This window comes from Larus michahellis, chromosome 8 (genome assembly GCF_964199755.1).
Source record: "Larus michahellis chromosome 8, bLarMic1.1, whole genome shotgun sequence".
NCBI lineage: Eukaryota > Metazoa > Chordata > Aves > Charadriiformes > Laridae > Larus > Larus michahellis.
In genome coordinates this window covers 5,553,305-5,571,622 of record NC_133903.1, presented here as the reverse complement: position 1 = coordinate 5,571,622, position 18,318 = coordinate 5,553,305, and the positions used below count along the sequence as shown (strand labels likewise).

Here is an 18,318-nt window from a genome sequence, read left to right as displayed (position 1 = left end):
GGACATGGCCTGGGCCGTGCCATGGCTCGTGTGGCAGTGGTGATGGAGGACGGCGGTGTTCCCCATCTCCTGCCCCATCCCCAATGGGTGCTGCAGGGATGGGAGCACCTGGCCCCGCAGTGTGGCCAGGGAGAGGGCAGCAGCCTTCAGCCAGCCATGCCGCGAGCACGCACGCCTGGGAATACGGCCAGCCCCAAACCTGGTACCGGGGGGGCTTGCTGGAGACCCCTTGCCTGGCCTCTGCCAGGTGGCTGTCCCCTCCCTCTCCCCAGCACAAACGCCCTATGTCCCCTTGGCTGTCTCCCAGCAGCATCCTCCCTATTTTGCTCACTCGATGTGTCCGTGCTCCTCTCGCTCTGGGAGAGGAGCAGGGCAGGGCCATCCCCTCCCTCCGTCTCCCCTTCCCCTGCTGCCCATCATTGTGGCATCAGGCCACATCGTGCCCATTTTCATCTCCCATCCTGCCTTCACCAGGCTGCATCTGTCCCGCTCCGAGCCGACCCCTGCGACACACAGCTGGGCCAGGGGATGTGACCCACTGGGCTCAGCATCCTCATGGTCCCGGCGGGGGGGGGCCCTGCCGCCCTCCCAAAGCATAACAACACAAATATGCTTCTACGCCTAAGAGGGAGGTTTTTCGGTGTTATCAGAGACGCGGCAGCACAAATCTCGCGGGAAGCCAGCAGGGCGGATGGTGCCCGAACACCCGTCCCACTCTCCCAGGGCGACTCGTCGGGGCCGACCCTATTAATTTTCATCCCGGACAGAGGTGCAGCCGCAGGATCGGCTTTGGCTGAAGGAGGCTGGCGGGAGATGCCGCCTCGGAGTGTGATGCTGTGCCATGCCGTGTCGGGCGGGCAGCCGAGCTCTTACCAGGTCGGCAGCCGCCTTGACAGCCTCCTGCAGCCCGTAGAGCTTCCCCGCCACCAGGAAAACCCCAGCGGTCCATACGGCACAGGCCTCGTGCAGCCAGTGCTCCTGCGTGTCACCCGCCGGCTCCTGCGGCGGGGACTCGGCCTTGTGACATTCATGCCGCCGGGGCTTTTCGGCCGCCTCCTCGCCCTCTGTCCTCTCGTCACAGCAGTAGCAGCTCTGCAGCCTACGGAACATGCCCCGCGGGCTGGAACGCAGCGAGCTCTGCTTGGCCGCCTCGGCGGCAACCTCCGGCCGCGTCGCCTTGCTGCCGGCGCCACAGCCGCCCTCTGCCCCTCGCGGAGCCCGCTCGGCCGCGGCGGGCGGGATGGCGTCCTCGCCCGGCCCCTCTGCCCGCGCCTTCTCCTTCAGCCGCGACTTCTTCTTGGGCAGGCAGTCCTCGGGGTAGTAGGGCCCGCAGAGGTCCCCCAGGTCCTTGTAGTTGGCGGGGTTGCGGCACAGGCAGCAGACCAGGCAGGCGGCACTCAGCGCCTTCGACACCACCGGCCCCATGTGCATGGTGGAGGAGGCGGGCAGGGCTGCCCGCGGTCGCGGCGCGGGCCCAGCCGGTCCCCGTTGCAGCCTGGCCTCCTCGCCGGGTGAGTTGACGACGGTGCAGGCGGTGGTGAACTCGCCGCGCCGCTCCACGCGGACGTAGGGGACGAAGGGGGGTCCCCGGCTGTCCGCCCGCAGCCGCTTGCAGGAGATGTACTTGAGGCGGATCTCGGGCTCGGCGGGATGCAGCAGCGGGGCCTGCTGGGCCTGCCGCCGCCGCTTGCCGCGGCTCTTGCACCGCGCCGGCACCGCCTTGGCCTTGCCGTGGGCCAGACGCTTCCGCTGCCGCTTGGAGTAGCCATTGTAGTTGGAGTGGTTGGCCCGCGGCTTAGGCCCCCGCGCCGTCCCGGTAGTGGGGCGTCCCTCAGGGGGGCCATCGCTGCCCCCCACCTCCTTCTCCTCGGTCTTTGGTTTCTTGCCCTCCCGCGGCGCCTCCTCCCCGCCGCCCGGGCCGGCCGCACGCTCCCGGGGGTGCGGTGGTGGCGGCGCGGGGCCCAGGGGTGCCTTGGCCATGCCCAGCGCCGCCGCTTTGCCCTTACGGTTCCTCTTCTTGGGCAGGAGCCCCAGGTTCTTGGCCACCATAGTGGAGCTGGGCTGTGCCCCAGGGGCCAGTGCACAGGCCTCCCCCTGGCAGCCATCGATGGAGAGCTTCTTCCCACCGCCCAGCTTGCCCTTCGGTGCTCGGCCGTTGGGGTTTCGGCAGAGCTGCTCGGCCGTCGGCATGGCGGGCACCTTCTGTGCCGCCGCCGGCTTGGGCAGCCTCACGTCACCCACCACTGGGGCCACCCCGCTGTGCTTCACCGCCCGCTCCCTCTCCGCCCCCACCGGGCTCAGGGAGGTGCTATAGGCAGCCACCGTGGCCGCCACTGCTGCCGTGGCTGCCGGTTTGCAGGCAAACTTCTTCAGGTTGGGTGAGGTGATCTTCTGGACGATGGCCTCCAGCTTGAGGCCGCGGCCTTTGCGGGGAGGCAGCACTTTGGTCTTGGTGGCCTCCTGGAAGGCCGCCCGGGAGGTGATCTTGATGCAGACATCAGGGGCCTCCTTTGGCGGGGGGGGCTTGGGGACGGCTTCGCCGGAGCTCTTGGGGGGCAGCTTGGCTTTCACCTTCTTGGCCACAGGCATCTTCTTGAAGAGACTGGGGGGGCCCTCTGGCTTCTCCTCCTTCACGCCACCACTGTTGCTCCGCAGGACCAGGTTCCTCTTCTTGGCAGGGATGGGGGACATGAAGGTGGACTTCCTCTTCAGCGAGTGCAGGGGCCGCTCGGACATCTTGCCACCCATGCCCGGCGCTGCTTTGGGCAGCTTCATCCGAGCGCCCACCTTGCCCTCCTTGTGGGGGCTGCCCGGGGCTGCCAGCTTGAAGGCGGGTGGGAGATGGTTGTTGGAGATGAGCTTCTTGGGCGCCTTGCAGTTCTTCAGCCGGACATCGGCCGCCCGCTTGCCCCGCCGCCTCTTGGTATAGAAAACCTCCTGTGTCTTTGTCCGGGAGCGCAGGATCATCGACCGCTGGTCCCTCTCCCCAGCCTCCACCACGTCCCCCTCCGTCGGTGTTGGCCCCACCACCTCCTCTGCCGCCACCAAGCTCGGCACCAGGAGGGTGGCATCGCTGGCGTTTTGGACCACCTTGGGGGCCGGCCGACTGCTGCGCTTCCTGGCTTTGAAAGCCACCCGCTGCTTCACGCCGCAAGCGGGCTTCTTCCCCAGCTTCTCCTGGTGCGCGGGGGCCTTCAGCCCCTCCAGCGGGGCCGGGGCACGGGGCTCGGCGAGGGCAGTGAAGGAGCGGGTGCACATGCGTGCCGGCAGACCCTCAGCTGGAAAACGGGGCGTTTGGCTGTGGGCGTTCTTGCTCTGTATCTCCGCCTGGCCGTCTGGCCCGAGGCAGACGCTGGCCACGCCGCCGGCTGCCGGCAGGTCATCGAAAGGACTTGGCACGGCGCTGCCAGGGCCGTCTCCCTCCGGCAGCCGGCAGTGGACCCTCTTGTTGCGGAGGCTCTTGCCCCGTGAGATAGGCTCCGTGTTCCCCAGCGTGTTTTCGGGGGTGAGTTGCTGCTTCACTGTGACTGACGGGGCGGATTCAGCATTGGCCACCTCCGTGTGGGACGTCTCCCCTCCACCACTCTCCTCCTCAGGCTGGATGTGGGGCAGGGAGGACTTGAACCAGCTTTTCACCTTGGTCTCTGTGCCCACGGCAGGGCCCAGCAGGATGACGGACTGGCCGGAGAGGCGCGAGGCTGGAGCTGAGCTTTCCTTTTCTACTGTGCTGACAGTCTCCTCGGCGGACACGGGCACCTCGCTGGAGGACAGCACGGCGGGCATCTCCGGGGGCTTGGGCGGCGAGGCGTCATATGTCACCGACTTCTGCTCCGAGCCGGCCAGCTCGCAGAGCGAGGAGTACTCCTCCGCCTCCAGGTCCGACTCCTTCAGCTCTGGCGAGGAGATGATGGGGATCTCGCTGAAGTCCCCTGTCGAGCAGCAATGCCGGGTGTCCTGCAGCCACCTCTCGCTGTCTGCCTTTGCTGCTTCATCGTAGGTCAGCGTTTCCTCCTCCTCCTCCATCGCCTGCTGGCCAAAGTCCCGGGCCGGCTCACTCTTGGCCGGCTGCTCACCATCGCACAGATCCAAGCCACAGGCATTTTTTTTCTCCTTGCAGGAGCCCACCAATTTGCTGGGGAACAAGCCCTTGGGGAGGTCGGTGGCTTGCAGATCCTTCCACCTCAGGCATGCCTCACCCAGGCTCTCCTCCGGCCACTCGAAGTGCTCCATGGCGTTCTCAGACCCCACCGAGTTGGCGGTGGTGTTTGAGTAGCAGCTGTAGCTGGCGGCCCCTGCGCTCGATGTCGCCGCTGGGATGCTGGGCTTGGAATTGAAGGCCAGCGGGGCAGTCTCCTTCAGCGCATCCTTGGTCTCAGCGGCTGTGAACTCCACCTGGGGACCCTCGTAAACCTCCTCACCAAAGTCCTTCCCCGCGCTGGCCCCCGAAGCCTTGTCCAGCTTGAGGGGCTCGGTGAGCGTGCTGGAGTCACCCTGGCTGGGCCAGGTGCCCTTCACCATGGAGTCTAGGCAGGGCCGGTGGTTCTCCAGCTGGAACGGGGACTTGGTGGCTTCCTTGCTCAGCATGGGAGAGTTGGCCCAGGCTTTGTCTGCCTTCTCACTGATGGCATCCTGCAGGACAATGATCTCAGAAGCCAGCTCCTCCTGGGACAGGGCGCTGAGGAGCAGCCGGGGACAGTCCCGTTCGTTGGTCACGTATTTGGTGAAGGTCTCCAGGGGCAGGCTGGCGTGAATGCTCTGGAAGGAGTCGTCCGATTTGGTGGACATGTCATCTGGGGAGGTCACAGAGCAGGTGGACACCGACTCAGGCTTCGCCTTGGAGTTGCTGTTGACGCGGGCAGGGCTGCGGTTCTGGTTGCAGTACAGGAAACTCCTCTCCAGCTGGTCCTCTGACCCGCTGAGATAGTCGGCGTCCTGCGTCTCGGCGTGGACGGACTGGGGGGTGCTGAGTGGGTCGGACAGGGGGGTCCCCACCTGCTCTGCTGAGTAGGTGCTGCTCTCAGGGCTGCAGTGCTGCCCCTTGAGCTGCTCGGGGGTCCTCGCCGGGTTTTTGATGCCCTTTTTCTGGGGCACAGCCGCTTTGGAGAGCAGCAGCTGCTGGACGGTGTTGGAGATGTTCTCCACCTGGGAGGTGAGCGCCGTCAGGCTCTGCAAGCTCAGGTCCGACAGCAGGTTTTCGGGCAGCTTCTCCTTCTGCAAGTTCTTGCAGTTCCCGGATTGAGCATCTGGGCTCGTCCCATCGGTGGGAGAAGGGTTCAGCAGTGGCATGAAATGGCTGTGGTCGGCGATGCCGGCCGGGAAGGAGCCAGCGCTCAGCGGCTGCTGGCTGTACTGGAAGTTCTCCAGGTTGGGCATCAGTGGGGAGGGAGTGGAGCTGTAGGATGGGGACCTGCCAACGGAACGAGCCGGTGAGTGGCTGGCGCTGGGGCTGAAGGTCTGGTAGTACTGCTCCGGCGTCCGGACGGGCGGCGCGTCGCCCTGGCAGTAGGTCTGGCCTGGCTGGTTGTAATGTTGGTACTTGGCCAGGTTTTGGTAGTGGAGGGTCTCTGGGGCATGATGCCGCCCTTGCAAGGGCTGCGGCGGCTGCGGGGGCTGCGGCGGCTGCGGTGGCTGCGGTGGCGGCGGCTGCGGGGGCTGCGGCGGGGGCTGCGGGGGCTGCTCGTAGCCGATTCGGTTGGGCTGGTAGCCATGCAGGTTGGGCACGCGGGGGCCGGGGGCCAGGCTGGCAGCGCTGCCCAGGGGCCGCTCCAGCGGTGGCTGCCCCGAGGGTGCCGTGCAGCTCTTGTAGGAGTGTGCCGGCTGGCTGCCCCCCGGCACCGAGGAGTAGGTGGAGGAGGCGGGGAAGGACTGTGAGTGCTGCCCGAAGTGGGGGCTCTGCGAGAAGGGCATGGGCGAGGAGACGTCATTTGGCAGCTTCTGTCGCTGCAGCTTGGGGTAGGGGAGCGCGGGCTGCTGCTGCTGCTGCGGCTGTTGCTGCTGCTGCTGCTGCTGCTGCTGCTGCTGCTGCTGGAAGTGAGTCCGGAAGGGCAGCGGGGCGGCCGCCGGCTCATGGTATGCCCGCCCGCCCGCCAACGTCGCCGTCTTCTTCATCAGGCTGTCCTCATACTTGGCCACGCCACCGGGCAGCGCCTGCGGCTGGCCACCCCAGGCCTGCAAGCTCTCGTCCCCTGAATAACGGGCCGGGTAGGGGCTGTTCTCCTGCACGGCGTAATTGGAAAAGGCCGGCCTGCCTTGCAGATGCTGCCCTGCTAATTGCTTGTTTCCCCGGTGGTATTTCTCCACGGCGCTGTTCTCATAGCCCGAGTACGGCAGTTGCTGCTGACTGTAGTACTCCTTCGCCACCAGCCTCTGCCGCTCGCAGTTCGGCCCTGCCTGACTTTGATGCCTGTAATTCTCCAGGCGTGATGTATCTTGTGAAGTCGGCTGGTAGCTCTGCTGGTTGCCATGGAAACCACACCTTTCTCGAAAGGACTGCATGGCGCGGGCTCGTTATCTGCGAAGAGAGAGAGGCGAGAATTCAAATGAAGCATCGCCAGCGTGGCGGGCCGGGGAGCGCGGCCGCGCACGGCGAGGGGCAGCATGGCGTGCGTGTGCGATGGGAGCATCGCCTCGCCCGCCGTGGCGTCGCCCCGCTGGTGCTGCATCGCCTCGCCGGCACCCTGGAGCGCAGCACCTGGCAATCCGTGGCTTCGCATTGTCCTGCATCGCCTTGCATCACCCTGCAGTGCATCGCACGGCCCTGCGTCGCATCCTATCGCATGGCCCTGCATTGCCTCGCATCGCCCTGCGTCACATCTTATCGCATGGCCCTTCATCGCATCGCCTTGCATGGTATCCCCCTGCATTAGATCGCCCTGTATTGCATTGCTTTGCCTTGCATTGCCCTGCATTGCATCGCCCTGCACCGTGTCGTCGTGCATTGTATCACCCTGCGTCACATCCCCTTGCGTTGCACCGCCCTGCATTGCCCTAGATCGCAGCAGCAGCTGGCTGCGCATCACCTCGCATCACTCTGCATCGCATCGTGTCGCCCCCACATCACGTCGTTTGGCGTCGCGTCACCTTGCATTGCCCTGCACCATCCTCTATCACATCTTGCATGGCTCCATGCTGCATCGCCCCGCTTCGCAGCACGGTGCCTGCGAGCTGGGGGGTGGCTGGGGTCCGGCTGCCTCCTCCCAGCCTGCAGTGTGCCCACCAGCCCTCCTCACCCTTCTGCTGGGAGCCTTCCACATCTCTGCTGCCTACCCCGGCTTTGCAGGGTGAACAAACTCCCTCCCTGCACGCCCCGTGTGATGCAGTGACACCCTGCACCGTGTTGGGGTCCCCCAGCCCCCGTGCTCTGCATTTCACGTGCCCGTTGCCCCTCACCTCTGCAAATCACTTACCCCTGCTCCTTGCACGCCCTCCCTGGGGATGCCAGGATCCTGCGAGCCCCTCCGAACACCCTGCTTGTCGCCATTCTTTTTAATTATTGGGCTAATTACTGGAAGCAGCAGCGTGGAGGGCCAGAACTGCAGGCTCTGCTGCAAAAAAGTCATTTCAACTTGCTGGCTCTGCCCATCTCCGCCTGCTGCTGCCTCCCACAGCCCCCCCGGCCCCAGCCGATACCCCCTGCCCCGGCGCGATACCATCTGGAAGCTGTCTGCTCCCGCCAGCAGACGTCTATTAGCCGAGCGCCTTGCCACCGTTGTCATTAAACCTCCCCATTTCCTAGCCCGGCTTGCGTTAGGTGCAGGGAAGCACCTGGGTCACCGGTTTGATCTCAGGGGCAGCCGAGTGGCTTGCAGGGGCTAATGAAGGGCTCGGGGTGGGGGGGGGGTGGGGGGCAGGGGTGGCACATCCTGCCCATCCGCAGCACCAGTGGGCCGGAGGCACTGGGATGAATACGAGCCTGTTTCGGCAGCGGATTGAGAGTTGGGAGCCTGCGTTAGGGCAGCCCCAAGGGTCTGCAGCTCCGTAAGGACTTCCCTGGTGCTGCTCCCTCGGCACCGTGCCGTAGCGGTGACCCTGATGCCGTCCTCTCTGCCTTCATTAAGATGATGAGTGTAATGAGGTGGGGAACAGGGTGTTGGAGGTCTCTGGCACCCAGCACCTGCCGTCAGAGCTAAGCCCAGCCCTGGTCCCTGTCGCGCCTCCCCGCAGTGCCAGTCATGTCGGGCAGCCCCAAGCTGGGGAGGGGGCCACGTGCGTCCCCCCACCACCCTCGTGTCACCGCCACAACGTGCCAAACGGCGCGTGGCTCCGGTCGGTCCCTTTCTCGGTGGCTCTGCCGTAGCCACACAAATCACAGCGCTGGTTTCAACAGTCCCAGCTTGGCCCCCCGCTTTCCTCGCGGCGCCCTGCGGACACCGGTAATGTCTCGGCACCTTTTCAGGGTCTACGTACACACACTGAGCTTTACGTAGTTATACTTCCATAACTGCCGGCGGCTCAGGGAGGCACTGATCGCATGGCGCCCTCCGGCACCACTCGGTGCCACCCACAGCAGCCTGGCACCCCGTCCCCCCCTCCTCTTTTTGGATGCTTTCCATGTCACTCCCCAGTACGGCAGCTGCATCGCGCAGGCTGCACGGGCAACTGGATGCGGTTACAGCCTAAATCCCAGGGAAAAGACGGGTCAATTAAAAATCCGGTGTGGCCGGCGCGAAAGCCCCTACCGCGGCGCTGCCCTGGCCTGCACCGGGGCTGCTGGAACAAAGGCAGCAAAATCAAAGCCAGGCCTCTGGGGCAGCCCCGGGCGGCGGCAAGAAAATTAAAGGGAGAAAAGGGCCCCTCACGCTCGACGTGGAAGCAGGTTTGCAAAATGAAATCGGCTTGAGGACCCTGCTTTAAGGGGAGCGTTTTCCCCCCTCTTTCTGTTTTATTATTAATTATTATTATTAATTAATTATTATTACTTTTTCAAACAGCTGGGGCCATGCCAGGCTGAGCAAAAGCAGCTGGTTGCAAGGGGATGGGTCGCCCACCGGCACGCAGAGGAGGGGATGCGCAGAGGGAGCACGTGTGGGGTTGTGCAGGGTGTGGGTGGGAGGAAGCCCCTGGCAGGATCAGGCCATGGGGACAGCCAGTCTCGGCCACGTCCCAGTGCCTAGCAAGGCCTGTGGCTCCTCCAGAACCCCTGGGCATCTTCTTACTGGGCTGGATGAGCCCTGCCAGGGAGGAGATGCGGCTGGGGCTGCCCGTTGCCTCCCCATCCGAGATGAGCCAAAATCCCGCACCGGAGCCATGGCCCCATCTCCCTGCAGACCACCGGGGCACCGGGCTGTGCCGGGGGTGGGATGCTGCCATTTGGGGCCAGGAGGGGACACACTCATCACCAGCAGCACCCGGACCCATCGGCAGAGCGGGAGGCCAGCTCTTCCCTCAGCTCTGCCGCAGCTTTGCCGGAGAAAGGCCGTAACAGATGTTGCCGCCTGATGTAGGCTGTTTCCGAGCAAACGCTTTAATGGCATCAAATCAAGCTGTCGACAGCAGCAAGGTTACGGCCCTTCCCGGGAGGGGGAGGCGGCCGCAGCCACGTCCGGGGGGCCCTGCACACTCGCTCCCCCCGCCACGTCCCTGCCAGACGTGCTCTCCCGGCCCTGAAGAAGTTTCCAGCCCGGCTCCTGCTGGCCCTGTGGTGGGAATCGATACGGGGCCGTTGGCGCACGGCTGCAGCCGGATGCCTGCCCTTGGCCCAGCAAAGCCACCACGGCTGCAGCCGGGGCTCACGGCGTGGGTCCCCGGGAAGGGGTCCCCAGGGCATCCGTGGGAGGAGACAGGGACTTGGGCCATCGCAGTGACCAGAGCCAGTGTGATCCTGTCCCTGCAACGCAAGGAGCCGTGCTCACCTCTGGCTACTGCCACCCTGGAGCATCCTTTGACCAAGCATCCTTTGATCCCCAGGGACACATTGACAGCCCAGCTGTCCCCACAGATCCCAGCACAGCCCCAGTGTCACCCTTTGGGGACACGCAGAACCCCCCCTGCACCTCCCAGAGGCGGCGCATGACCCGGGGCCATGCTGTAGTGCATAGACGACATGCTGCACTGCATGGGTCTGACGCGGTAGATGGGGCTGACATGGTGCATGGGGCTGACGCGGTAGATAGGGCTGACATGGTGCATGGGGCTGACATGGTGCATGGGGTTGACGCAATGCATGGGGCTGACGCGGTAGATGGGGCTGACATGGTGCATGGGGCTGACGCAGTGCATGGGGCTGACGCGGTAGATGGGGCTGACATGGTGCATGGGGCTGACGCAGTGCATGGGGCTGACGCAGTGCATGGGGCTGATGCAGTGCATGGGGCTGACATGGTGCATGGGGCTGACGCAGTGCATGGGGCTGACATGGTGCCTGGGGCTGAAGCGGTGCACGGGGCTGCCGTGGTGCCTGGGGCTGGTGCTGGGATCTGAGCCGGGGCACCGCGCGGCGCTGCCAGGCCAGCGCAGCCCTGCAGCTGCAGGCGCCTGCCTGCGCAGTGGCTCACAGCCTGCCTGCTGCTCAGGAGGATTTGTGCTGCGTGGCTGGGTTTGGTGTTATTTTCCTCCCCCCGCCATCCCTCCTTCCTTCTCTGCCTTTTCCCCTTTCCTCCCCCTTCCCTTTGGCTGGCAGGGACACGTCAGGGCTGGATCCGGAGCCCTCTGAAGGCAGCCCAGGACTTTCCATGGCAGAGGACCCTCGGTAAGCACCCAAGACCCCCAACGCCTCCGCCCTGGGGGCAGCAAGCATCCCCCGACCCCCCGCATCCCGGCCTCGCTTCCCAGCTGCTGCTCATCCGGCGGGGCCTGATCCAAGGGCCCCCAGCCCTGCTGCTCCTCCGGCTGCTCCCTCCTCGCCTTTGCTGCTGCGCCATCAACAAGGACTCAAGCGACTAAAAATAGCAGCGTGCTCTCGCAGGGGGATGCTTTGCCAGCGGAGCAGCGCTGGCACCGCGGACCACCCCAAAACCCCTGCAACAAACCCTCTCCCAGCCCTTGCCCCCCCACCCAGGGGTGCAGTGAGGTGGCATCGGGGTGGGGGGCAAAGAGATGGACACACACCCTCCCCCCTGGCCCCAGTTGGTGGCTCTCAGTGCGGGGGGAGTAACCGCCTATCAAGGAGCGTCAGCTCCAGATTTGTTTAATTGCGAGCTGGTGGAGTTTAAAGAAACCCTTTCTGGCCGGCTGCCACACCGCAAACTGCTCCGGAGAATTTGATTATTAAGGGAGGAGAGAAAAGGAGAGGTTGGAAGGGAGCAGGAGCGGGGGTCAGGGTCTGTGGGACAGCCCAGGAAAGGGCATCCTGCCCCAGGAGCTGGGAATGAGAGGAGCTGGGGGGACGGATGGACAGACAGACCCCCCGGCAGTGCAGAGGGACCCGTGGGGCTGGCCTGGGGCAGGTCAAACCCTACAGGGGGTTGTGGAGCTGCCACTGTCCGTCCGTCTGTCCCTGCACCCCACAGACGCCCCTGCGGTGCCCGGCACCGGGCGATGGCACCCAGCTCGGAGGGGGTGGGCACCCCTGGTTGGGCGCATCAATGCCTCCCCCCAATGCACCCTCTAGTGCCCCCCGTTAATGCCCCCTCTCTCCAGTGCACCCCGTTAACGCACCCTCCCTCCAATGAGCCCCTTCAATGCACCCTCTCTCCAACGTACGCCGCCATTGCCCCCTTTCTCCAATGCACCCTCTTAACGCTCTCTCCCCCCCCTTGATGCACCCTCTGTCCCATGCACCCCGATAATGCTCCCTCCCCCAACGAACCCCTTTGATGCATCTTCACTGCACCCCCCCTTAATGCACCCTCTCTCCAGCGAACCCCGTTAATGCACCTTCCCTCCAATGAACCCCTTTCATACATTCACTCTCCAATGCACCCCGTTGATGCATCCTTCCCCCAGCGAACCCCTTTCATATACCCTCTCCCTAACGAACCCCTTTAATTCCCCCTCTCTCCAGTGCACCTCGTTAATACATCCTTCCCCTAATGAACCCCTTTAACACACTCTCTCTCCAATGCACCCCACTAACCCACCCTCTCCCCAGCGAACCCCTTTAATACGCTCTCTCTCCATCCCCCCCCCTTAATACACCCTCTTTCCAATACACCCCATTAAAACACCCTCTCCCCAATCCATCCCCCCCCCCGCCCCCAGCACCACCATCTCCCACACCACCAACGCTCCATCCCAGTGCAGCGACGTGGGGGGCCGGGGGGCGATATGGTACCCACAGGGCAGACCCCAACCCACTGCTTTCCCCCATCACCGCGTGTCCGTCCCGTCCCCCCCCCCCCATTTCGGCGCTCAGCCGACCGGAGCAGCTGTTCCCTGCACACTTCACTTGCCCGCAGATGATGATAAATGGAGCTGGGGCTGCGCCGCCCATTGCGCGGGGGTGGGCGGATGCGGGTAGCGAGGAGGAGGAGGGATGGGGTCCCCATCCCCTGCAGCGCCCCCCCCCCCACCCCAGATCACGCTGCTCCTCCCATCCAGCTGCTGGGGAATTCCCTGGGCAGGTCCCCCCACCCCCGCTCCAAACCCTCCCAAAGGGGGTTCCCATTGCAATTCCCATGGCAATGGGGTGGTTGTATCCCATTGCAATGGGGTGCAACCCCATCTGGTCAATGCCCCATTTCGGGGGCACAGTCCTCCATCCCTGGCCCCTCCACCAGCTCCTCCCCAGCAAGGAATTTTACTCAGGGAAAAAAAAAACCCAACACATCGCCTGCGAACCGCACTCATGACTCAACGTTTCTGCTGGCCCCGGTTCCTCCGGCGCTTGCCAGGGGAAGCCCGTGGCCTCCTCAACCTCATCTCCTCGCATGGAAATCCGGCTCATCCGCCAGCTCCATCCTCTCTCCCCTTGGTTTTTCTTCCTTTATTTTGGAGGGGGGGAGGTGGAGGTTGGGGGGTGGGTTGGGTCCCTGATGTCAGGGCTGGGAGGTTGGCAGAGGGTTGGGCTGGGGAGGATGGGGAGGCTCTGAGAGTCAGCGGGAGTTGCTGTGTTTTTTCTCGCTGCTGGAAAATGCCAGCTGGCAGGAAAGGATTTGAAAAGCAAGGGAGGTTAAAAAAAAAAAAAAAAAAAGGAAAAGAAGAAAAAGAAGAGGAAAAAGGGAAAAAAAGAAAAGAAAGGAAAAAAGAAAAACAAAAAAGAAAAAAACAAGAAAAAAGAGAAAAAGAGAGAAAAAAAGGAAAAGAAAAAAGAAAAAAGAAAACACAAGAAAAAAGGAAAAAAGAAAAAACAAGGAAAAAAGAAAAACAAAAAAACAAGGAAAAAGAAAAAAGGAAAGAAAAGAAAAAAGGGAGAAAAAAAAGAAAAAAGCAGAGAAAAAAGGAAAAAAAAAAGAAAGAAAAAGAGAAAAAAAGGCTGGAGGCTCACAGCAAAGCAGATGCTCAGCCTGAGCCTTCCTGGTTAAATTCCCTTTTCGGCAGGGAAGCGGGCTCCGGAGTAGAATTCTTCACTGGAGATAACATGGAGGGAGGGTGCCGCGTGTTCCCGCTCCCCGGCACGGGGATTGACATCAACCTTGAGGCACTGGCGGGGGGAGGAAAACAAGCCCGTCGTGAGGCTGGAAATACGGCTGAGGTTAAGGAGGGCCCCGGCTCTCCCAGCCTTCCCTCCTAAATCCTGCCGCACACCCGCCTGCAGCTGCCGGCGCGGGCAGACGGCGGCAAGGACGGGCAAAACGAGCCTGTTCCGGTGGCAGCGAGGGACACACCGCGGCAGTGGGGCAGCCATGGGGCAGCCACTCACCGCCATGGTGACCTTCAGCCAACCCTCCAGCCTCCAAACAAGCGAGCGGTGCGGTGCCGACGCGGTGCCGGCGCGAGGCGACAGCCTGGCCGGGTCTCCGCACGCTCCCGTTTTTCTTCTCTACTCATTTTCTGCCGGACGGGTCGGGATCCTTCTTCCTTCCTTCCTTCCTTCCCCCCTCCCTCCCCTCCCACTCTCAGCCTGACTCCCTTCAATTCCGATAATAATTAACCACTCCAATCATTATTGCGACCACTAATATCACCCCCCCTCCCTCTCCCACGCCCCTTTGCCCCCTGCCTCAGTTTCCCCTTGAAGCCAGACAGAAACCTCATCCCTGCAAGGAAACCGGGGGGGAACGGCGCAACCGGAGCGATGCTGGCAATCGCTGCCGGTGATGAAGCGTGGCTCTGCGGCACTCCGGATGCGGCCCGTCGGCCGTGCCACCCGGGGCCGACGCCGGCTGATTGCTGGCAATATTTTGTGCATTGCTTGTATGCAAATCGCTGGCGAGACCCTCCCCGCGGAGCAGACGCCCAACCGCTCGCTCATTGGCACGGCCGCCGGACAAGCTGCTTCGTTCAGCCCGTATAAAGAAGATGCTGGTTCGTTACGGGGAGGGGAGCGAGTGCCGGACCCCCGGGGCACTGCGGGACCTCCCTCGCTGGGCCAGGAAAGCAGGATGCTCCACGGCATCCTCCCTGGTGATGCTGAGGCCCCGCGGGGTTCATGCCTCTTGTAACAAAAATAAAAGCAAATAAAAGCTCTCCCAAGGACGGGAGAGCGAATAGACCCTCGTCCGGGTCCCGGATCCGCCCTGCACAGGGCTGTCTTGTGAGCTGGTTGCTCATGGATGCTGCAAGGGGATGCAGTTGAACCGCAAGGCTGCGCTCCCTGGGGAACGCAATGGGGATGGCTCACGGTCCCCGCACTGTGCTGGCCCACGGGCGCCCACCGAGCCCCCTGGCCCAGCAACACCACGCCAAACGCGGTGGCGGGACCTGGCACCTGCCCAGCACCGCAGCTCGGAGCTGGGCTGTACCCCCATGGGCAACCTGGCTGGGGTGGGACCGTTCTCCAGCCGTGCCTCAGTGTCCCCACCTCCGGGATGGCCTGGCTCTGTGTGCGGTGTCGGGACTCCCGTTCCCAGCCAGCACCACCGGGCTGGGAAATGCTGGATCGGGATCATGGGGACAGAGCCGGCTCGTGCCAGGGTCTCAGACCTCCTGCCCTGGCAGGTGTCTCCATTCCCAGCAGGCCTGGAGACCCCCAGGGTGACAGGTGGCCGTCACGCCCAGGACATCGCCAGCTCTCCCAGAGTCCATCCCCTCTGGCTTCAGCAGGTTGGGCTCTGCCCCGGCCACAGCCAGTTTCTCCCCAAAAACTTTCAGGAAATTCACACTGTGGAGGCCGACACCAGCTGCCGCAGGATGGCCGTTGACCGGCAAGGGATGGATCCTGGCACCCAGCTGCATCCCGGCTCCCTCCCAGGCTCCTGCTCCCTCTCTGGGAGGCAATGGGGCTTTGCCACCAGTGCTACCGTGTCCCTGCCATGTCCCCTCCGTGCTGATGGGCACATGGGGACATTTATGCCCATGGTTTAGATGAGCATTATTAAATATTACCAGTGGTCCCAGCCCCATTGAGACCCCTTTGCTGGGACGGACGGTTACGGGGGGCATCACCCCATCCCCCCTTTGCCTTCCTGAGGTCAGGTTTCGCGGCATCTCCTGCCTTTGCTTTTGCGGCAGCCGCTCCGTCGTGCGGAATCAACCGCCCAAGTCGGGGACGCAGCGACCACTGGCTCCCCACCGCCGGCACGGCAAACCTCCCCCCGCCCCCCACTCCGGTCACGGGCACCCCGTGGATGCTGCGCTTTGGCGTCTGCCTGCAGACAGGTCTGTCCAACGGAGATGAATTTGGCTGCATCGCTGCCAGGCTCTGCCCTCTAAGTCATCTCCCGCCAGCAGCAGACAGCTCGGTAATGAAGCGTAATGCTCCGACACTCCCCTGAGTGACAGTGGCCAGCACCGGCTGCGTCCCGGCGGCTCGGCACGGCCTCCTCCGCCTGCTGGGGGGGCAAAGAGAAGGGGGAAAAATGAGCAGCCCCTTGCCACGAGCAGGGCTGGAGGCTGCGGAGCAGCAGCACATCTCCCAGCCGGCATCCCCGGCTGGACCTCTGCTAGGAGATGCCGCGCAGGAATCCCCCGGGAAAAATCAAAAAAAAAGAATAAAAAGGGCTGGAAAAAGATAAATCGAGGTAAAAAAAATAGAATAAAAGGGGTCTGAAAAAAATAAATCGAGGTTCGATGTCGTGCGATAAATTATTTCGGTATTATACATTCAACCGTCTCCAAAACCTGAAGACAAATACTGGGGCAGGTGAGCTGGGGAAGCAGATTTCCAAAGGCCTTCTCCTGGTTCCCGGTTATTGACTCTGTCAATCACCGCGGGCGCCATCCCAACCTTTCGCACCCCGCAAAATCTGCCTGCTCCTTTTGTTCCTGCCGAAAAAAACAGGGAGGGGGGGAAAGGGGAGGGGAGAGGAATTTGGGGCAGGGAACTTCCAAAAGGGATGATTAAGGAGTTAATCTGCCTGAAATAGATAAGGAGCTTAGAGCCGCTGGTATTTGACTGTCCAAGTTTGGATTCAGTGTGTCTTAAACACTGGCTGGAATGTACTTAGATATGACCAAAGTACATGTCCCCCCGAGGAATTACCAGGTTGCCAATTAGATTTGCTTCCCAGATTCACTCAAACCTTCACAAGCTTCTTCAGAGCAGGAAAATTGCTGCCTGTCCCCGGGGAGGCGGCGGAGCAGCCGCTGCCGCCCGGCCCCGCAGCCGGCACGGCGCAGCAGAGCTGCCGGTGGCACGGGGACAGCCACCGGGATTTGTGGGAAGGCGGCACAGCCGGGGCGATGGCGAGACCGGGATGCCTGTGCTGGGGCACCGGGACACAGGGCATGGCTTGGCAGGAGCTGCTGGAGGGGTTTGGGTGGGTTTGGGTGCTCGGGATGTAGGTGTGAGCCTCGCCGTGGTCACGGCTCAGCACTGGGGATGCCTGTATGCCGGTTGGGCTCCCACCGGACCAGGCTCAGCATCCTGAGAGCTGGGACTCTCCCTGCCTCCAACCAAGCTCCCGGTGCTGCCACGCAGCCAAATCCAACCCAAACTACCCCAACCTGGCTCCACCAGAGCCATCCCGGCCTCCAGGCACAGGGCACAACGCAGAGCAGAGCCGCGATGCCGCACGGGGAAGGCGAACAAGCACCGGCGGCGAACACCTGCCTCCTGGTCCCTGAGCTCACCATGAACCCGATGCTCAGGACAGCGAGACCCAGTGCCTGTCCCGGGGGTCACCACCTGGGGGACACAACTACAACGAGCACCGGGGCAAAGCGGCGGTAGAAAAGCATCCTCTGCAAAAACATAGAATGGTTCAGGTTGGAAGGGACCTTAAAGATCATCTCGTTCCACCCCCTGCCCTGGGCAGGGACACCTCCCACCAGCCCAGGTTGCTCCAAGCCCCCTCCAACCTGGCCTTGAACCCCTCCAGGGATGGGGCAGCCACAGCTTCTCTGGGCAACCTGGGCCAGGGGTTCACCATCCTCACAGGAAAGAATTTCTTCCAAAAACATAGAATCACAGAATCATTTAGGTTGGAAAAGACCCTTGGGATCATCGAGCCCAACCATCAACCCCACTCTACAAAGTTCTCCCCTACACCATATCCCCTAACACCACATCTCTCCAGCCATTTATTTTAACTACCCCGTTCCCATCCTCGTTATTTACGGTGCTCCCTAACATGATGACAAAAGTCATGAAGTCTGGGGGTTGCATCACCATCACGGAGGGAGGACCATAATGGGGGACACCCCCCCTCATCGGCTCCTGCCCGCCAACACGCAGGTGCCGAGCTCCTCGCCTATCCCAGCAGCGCGGCCGGGCTGCGCTCACTAAATCCCAGCTGGGTTTCTCTGCTGGCATCCCAATCCAGTGGAAAGGCATCGGGAGTTTCTCTACTGGCATCCCAATCCCATGGAAAGGCGTCGGGACCGATACCGCGTCTCACCGGGCCGGTCTCGGCATCGCCGGAGCGGCGGCGGCGGCGGCGTGATGGAAAGTTGCTGGAACATCAGCTTCGGATGCCGAGTCCTGGTAACAGTTGCTATGTGAAACATTCAGAGGTGGAATTTACTGTCACGGTTAATAATAGATGAAGGTTTTAGAATTTTTGATGCTTTACATTTTAAGCCGTTTGATTTATAATGTTTCAGAAAAGGAGGGGAGAGGTTGGGGGGCGGGGGGAAAGGCAGGAGCCAAACGGCAGCGCGTGGTAAAGACGCCGAGCGGGGAGGCGGGCGGGGGCTCCATCCATGGGGAGACCCCCCACCACGGCCATCGGGACAGGGCCTCCCCACCAAGCACCGAGACCAGGGAGCATCCCTGCGGAAAACCGGGACGCGATTAGGACCGAGCCCCTCAATCACCAGCTTGCACTTCATTTTTCTTTTTTTTTTTTTTTCCTTTCCCCTTAAATCGCTGCATCTCTTCTCATTCTGCCCGCGCGCCCC

At 62.8% G+C, this 18,318-nt stretch overlaps 1 protein-coding gene across 1 annotated transcript in view; it reads right to left on the bottom strand.

Annotated features, from left to right (window-relative positions):
* The window catches only part of RAI1 (retinoic acid induced 1), a 77,449-nt gene that overhangs the window by 2,615 nt on the left and 56,516 nt on the right, over positions 1–18,318 (bottom strand). Inside the window, exon 3 of the mRNA XM_074596957.1 lies at positions 874–6,511. Coding sequence (XP_074453058.1) covers positions 874–6,495 — 5,622 coding nt within the window. The 5' untranslated portion in view covers positions 6,496–6,511. The remainder of the gene's footprint in view (positions 1–873; positions 6,512–18,318) is intronic.